The sequence below is a fragment of the Miscanthus floridulus genome, chromosome 2 (assembly GCF_019320115.1).
Source record: "Miscanthus floridulus cultivar M001 chromosome 2, ASM1932011v1, whole genome shotgun sequence".
NCBI classification, from domain to species: Eukaryota; Viridiplantae; Streptophyta; class Magnoliopsida; order Poales; family Poaceae; genus Miscanthus; species Miscanthus floridulus.
Window position 1 is genome coordinate 144654513 of NC_089581.1, and position 6006 is coordinate 144660518.

Consider the following 6006-nt stretch of genomic DNA (forward strand, 5'->3'; position numbering starts at 1 on the left):
TACATTACATCAGCCATACAGTTCGGTTCTTTTGCTATTGGACCAATATGTACAGATTTGGTTCTTCGGTTCTATTCGTTTAACCGAGGTCTGGAACCGAATTACCCGATATTATTTCGGTTCCTGAGAACTGGGAACCGAACTAGGAACCAAAATTTTTGGTTTCGGTAAATTCAGTTTCGATTCCGGTTATTTCGGTTCGGTTCTCGGTTCTCGGTTATTTTTGCCCAGGGTTGGGCTCAGGCAGCATCAGTAGATCACCGCGATGTCGATGCGCTGCTTGGTTGAACCGGGGATGAGGCGGAGCTAGATGGCCGGCGTTGATGGCGCATGCGGCGGTACGAATTGGTGGTGAGGTCGCGGTGGTGGTGAGGTCGCCGTTCCACCGCGACCTACGCGGTAGAGGTAAAAGAATGGAGCCGATGAGCATCACGGAGTAGCAGAAGAGCTAAAACAATAAACAGGATCACCAGAGGAGTGCCGAAGCGAGCTAGCCACGGCGAGCTGCCCATGGCGGCCATGGTGGCATGGCCACGGCGGCAATCGACGCCGAAAACGATTGTGGCGGCGAGAGGTTGGTACAACGATTCGAGGAGGACCGCAAGAACTAGGCGGAACTAGGTGCGTGGGAAATTGGGAGAAGATGGAACAACGGCGATGAATTTCGCCGTCGAGCGACGCAGATGTGCTCCGGCAGAGAAGAGGGAAAGAGAGGAGCGCCGATGGCTTGAGCTTAAGACTTGCTCACCTATGCCTGGCCGTCTACGCGGTGCGTCCCTAAGGCCGCCCATCGCCGCCCGCTGCAGCAGCGAGTTCCTCTGGCCTACCGCCCGCCACAGCAGCGCGCCCCGCCGGCTACCGCGCGCCCCTCCTTCCGTCGCCCGCCTGCATGCCACGCATTCGCCCACCGCCCGCCTGCCCGCGCGGAGCGCAAGTCCGCCCGTCGCCTGCCTGCAGTCGCGCTGCGCAACTCCGGCCGCCGCCCGCCACACGCCAACTTCGCCCGCGTTCCTCAAAGCCGCGCAAGAGCCACTTCCCGCTGTGTTCCGTACGCGCCAAGTACCCCCATCTGCCCGTTAGCACATTCCAACGGCTAAGTACGCAGGCCAAGTACTATAGACGTGCGTATGGAACACATGTCTGCCACAAAGTAGAGACGCGTATAGAGCAGGACGCGTCTGCTACAAGTAGGATTACTCAAAACACACGCCTGCAACAACATACGCGTCTGCAATAAGAGATCTTACTACAGATGCGTGTCACGTACGCACGTCCGTAGAGTTTGATCCCGTTATCCGAGACTCGGAAATCACAACACGTGTCTGTAATAACTGCTACAGATACAGACATGTTTTATATACACGCGTATGAAGATTTAGCTCAGACGCGTTAAGCGCTTATTACAGACACGTGTTGACCTCGCCGGACCGGCGACTTACTACAGACGCACGTCAGAAAGACGCGTCTGTAGTTGTACTACAACAGACGTGCTTTACTGGTCGCGTCGGTGGTGAGGTGGTGGATATATAGCTTTTTTTACATAGTGGACGTCAACGCATGTAAATAGGAATATCCGAATATGTTTCAAAGACCCGAGTGAATTACACAATTCAATATGCGTACGTGTGTCGTGTGTGCATGTTAACTTTGTTATTTATAAGTATGTATGTACGTAGTACTTGTTGCCGAGGAGCTCACGAGCAATCGCTAACATTTTTGTCTTTGTTTTTGTTTTCAGTTTTGTTTTGCACAAGTAGCAACCGCTGACCGCGCCGTTCTTTGGTGTGTGTGTGCGCGCTCATGCAGCACTTGATGGAATTAATTGAACGCTAATAACATTGCAGTAACGACTAAATTCGAGTTAAGGCGCTTGATTATTGCATCCAGAAACGTTTTGGCGCTCTTGACTGCCGCTGATGCTTGACGGACAAAGATAGCTGGCTAGCTCTCGCTCTTGCAGCCGCCAGGGATACATCCGTAGCTGTCCTGATTCTATCTGATCCGCCCCGATCGAACGAATCACGAAGGCCACAGCCAGGTAGCCGCCCTGGATCGATATATGCATGCGTGGCGTGCTCGATCGGCCGGCACCCTGCGCAGCCAGCCTAATAACCGTCTCATACCCGGGGGGTCAGCGCTGCAGGCTGCAGCCACGTTCTCCCCTGCACTTCCACCACCACCACGCTCCCACGTACTAGGACGGTTGAGGGCTAGCTAGCTCTATAAAACCCCGCGTCCGCTCGCCGTTCCACTCCCACACCCCATCCACCAGCACTAGCCAGCAGTGCTCTCCATCCATCCGTCTCCTCCGACCCTGTATTATTATTATTATTATTCACATTGACAGTTTCTTCCCGGGCTTGACGTTTCAGTTCCACAAGTGACGACGATCAGCAGGTAGCCCGGCCGTGAGGAAGACAGACGCCGCCTACGACGAGCGCGCGCGCGGTCACACGGCATGGGTCTCCCGCTGGAGCAGTGGCGCGGCGGCGGCGAGGCGGACGGCGGCAAGAAGCAGGCCGTCGACGCGTCGTCGTCGTCGTCGGTGGCAGGGTGCAGGACGCCTGACGGTGCCAACGGGCAGGCGGCCAGGGACTGCCCCGCCGCGCCCCGGAAGAGGAGGGCCCCCGCGGGCGTGGTCGCGCAGCAGCAGCAGCGCAGGGACTTTTACACCGGCGACGACGTCGAGGCCTTCTTCGCCGCTCACAACCTCTAGATCCATCGACCCATCCATCAGCCTATCTAGCTAGCTAGCTAGTCGCCGCCACCACCTCGCCGGCCAGTATGCAACCACGGCCGGACTTGTTTAGAGCCGTTGTTGTTGTTACTTGTTATTAGGCGTCGCTATTGCCTTTCGGTTACGTACGTACCACCTATCGGATCCGCGGGTTTGACCGGCCATCAGCTGCATGCCCTACCCCTAGATTATCGTGTGTTTTAGTTTACTACCAGCTGTGTTTAGTTGTTTAGACCTTTTCAGTCTGTGTAACGGTCTGGAAACATATGCATGGTCTGCCGCTGCCGGTGATGTTCTAGCTAGTCAGTCTTCTCTTCTTTCAGGTGCATGCTCGCCCCGTAGTACGTGGGTTGACTTGGTGCCTCTGCTCGCTGTGAGGAGAGGTACTACTACCTATCTGTCAAACTGTATGCATGCATGCATATCTTCGCCAGTCTGATCCATCATCAGTTAAATAAAGCTTTATTTGGCTTTTACCTTCATATATATATGTGCTAATTTGACTTTGCTGTTTCACTTTATCTGTAATGAGAAAGAGAGGAGAGCGAGGTATCCAACTTGTAAGAAACAAATTCGATTCTAATACAACCGATCCTCCGACCTCGCTCGCTCCCTAATTCTTCCCTTTCTCTAAGTTCCCTTCCCCGGCCGGGGGTGTTAACATAACGAGACAATTGTTGCAATATTTCCTTGGTCTTAGTGTAGTATGCATATCTGCACGTATATGGTGATCTCAGCTCCACAACTATTTAAGTTGCTGACCTTCACTTATGTTAATGGTCGATATGTTCTATCACCACTGGTACGTACTACTTGTTGCCGAGCTCTTCTTTCTTTCTTTTTTTTTTCTTTTTTTTGCGCCGATCTTTGGTGGTGTGTGTGCATGCAGCACTAGGTTAATTGAACGATAATCACATTCCAGTAACGACTAAATTTGAGTTAAGCCGCTTGATTGCATCCAGAAACGTTTTGACGCTCTCTTACCTGCCGCTGCTTGATGCACCCCTATGTCAAATACTTTAATTTTCAGTTAGTACTATATTATTAATTGACCAAGCAAGAACTGAAACGCACTCTCGTTCTCCTTGCATGGACAAGAACAGTTGCATTTTCTCGACGTCGATCGTACGTACCACCTGTAGAAGGTTATATCTAAACCCGGCCCTACAGGCAGGCAGCGATCGAGATTATGCAATGCAGGTCGCCAGAAGAAGTTGTGAATTGTGAATCGTGAAACCGTGGGGTGGGGATATATGATCGGATCATCGGAGTCAATGCATGCAGGTCGCATGCACTGCATTGCAGCTGCCAGGATACATACATCACGTACGCCACGATTCTATCTGATCCGCCTCGCCCCGAATCATGAAGCCACAGCTAGCCCCAGCGCCCTTCACCTTGATCGATATATGCATGCGTGGCGTGCTCGGCGGCACCCTGCATAAAGTGCAGACACCACAACCTGCATAAAGTGCAGCCAATAACCGCCTAATCGATCCGCCCGGCGGTCAGCGCTCCGATCCAGACACCACAACCTGCACAAAGTGCGGTGCAGGACTGAACGAACCTTGCAAATTATCACATATATAGTACTGGAGTGCTACTGAGCAGGAACTTTCCACATTCAGGTGCTCCCCATCAGTTCACATCCTGGATGGAAGACTGGCCACTTCTCATCCTCACATCCAGGTACTCCTGTCCTGGTACACAGAGAAAAAGAATACTCTCGCTGCAAGAACAAGGGGACCAGCTCCAGTTGCTTGTTGGAGTGCATGTCAACTGCAGAACTACGTACTACTAGCTAGAGACCCCTAGACTAGAGTGAGATGTGTGCATACTCCATTGGCCAAGTAAGATCTCTTGTGCTCTTGCCGCCTCTTGGCTTCAGGGTTTTCAGGCTCCAGATGCATCATGCATGTGCATCATCATTCACCTTTGCAGAAGTTGTTCATGTCCTGCCCTGAAAAGTCTTACTGATACGGATCATCTACTCCAGACTCTTGTTCGTTTTCCAATGCTGTGGCACCATCTTGGAGTTATATAGGAGAGTACACAGTACAGATCCTTGCTAAATGATGCATGATGGACATCTTATCTTATTAGCATAGTTGAAATTTATTGTTCGAACGCAAGTTGGCAGCAGAGATTCATGTCTGCTGAGATCCAACACTGGAACTACTATTACTAGACTAGCACTGTCCAGTGGATTATTATGCTCAAATTCCATCTAGACTGTAGAGCATCGGTGTCACCCTCAACTTTAAACCGTTGGTGCTGCAGCCAGCTTTTCTGAAATCTGAACTTGCGTGCCTTGTTCTGTTACCTGCTGGAGCCTGGTGCAAGGCTGCAAGAGCAATGATCAGGTGACCATTACGGACTCTCACACACAAACTGCAGGCTGCAGGCTGTAGCTGCACTGCACTCTGCACAGTGGAGGGGGAGCTCAAAAGATCTCCTGAAAAGTACGATTTCTTTGCATGCTCCAGAGTCCAGATCGAACTGCTGCAGAGTATGGGCAATGCAATATTCCTCCCGATACCGGCCACTGCCTTGGTGACGCGCCCACGGCCCACTGCGCGTTTCGGCCTGCTGTGCTGGTCCAACGTCCTGCTCCTAGCATGAACGGCCACTCGATACGTACACAGCCTGAGCCTGCAGATGACCTTCGCTTCGCTGGCCGGCTGGTGCAACAATTCTCTTTCCTCTACGGTCAGATGAGAGAGAGAGGAGGAGGAGGAGGAGGAGGAGGAGGAGGAGGCTATTGTCTGCACTGCACACAACCTCTGCTGCAAGCCTGCAACTGCCATCAGTCCTCGCTACTGTAGAATCATCATCACCTGGAGCCTGGAACCTGGAGGAGGCATGAGGCTCAGAGGCTGCTATGGCCCATGGCCATGGCATGCCACCTTCAGTTCAGTTCACAGTTCGCACCCTACATGCGGCAATTTCACCTAGTAATACAAGTAAGTAACTTAATGGTATCGTCGGCTTTCTTTTTATCATTTTCTGGTTTGGAGTGACTGCCAACTGAAGTAACAAACACTTCAGAAAAACAGACAGACGTATACGCTAACAACACAAGTGAAGTGACCTTATCACTCATCAGCCACAGACAGGACAGGAGCTGTATATATCGAACTACTATCCACCATCTGACCACATTTAAATGTTCAGCTCTTAAACCGGCCAAAACCTTGATAATTAAGTTAACGTTAGGTTTATGATCTTCAGGTTCATGGAACATGGATGACGATGCACAGATACAGTAC

The 6006-nt window shown here is 51.6% G+C and overlaps 1 protein-coding gene across 1 annotated transcript; it reads left to right on the plus strand.

The window, feature by feature from the left end:
- Window positions 1-2275: 2275 nt before the first annotated feature.
- LOC136539973 (uncharacterized) lies at window positions 2276-3207 on the plus strand. The gene has a single exon (XM_066531956.1). The coding sequence runs from the start codon at window positions 2459-2461 to the stop codon at window positions 2714-2716; it is 258 nt and encodes an 85-aa protein (XP_066388053.1). The 5' UTR covers window positions 2276-2458; the 3' UTR covers window positions 2717-3207.
- Window positions 3208-6006: the final 2799 nt, after the last annotated feature.

Excerpts from the sequence above, each read along its gene's own strand:
- LOC136539973 (XM_066531956.1), top strand. The coding sequence starts at position 2,459 with ATGGGTCTCCCGCTGGAGCAGTGGCGCGGCGGCGGCGAGGCGGACGGC.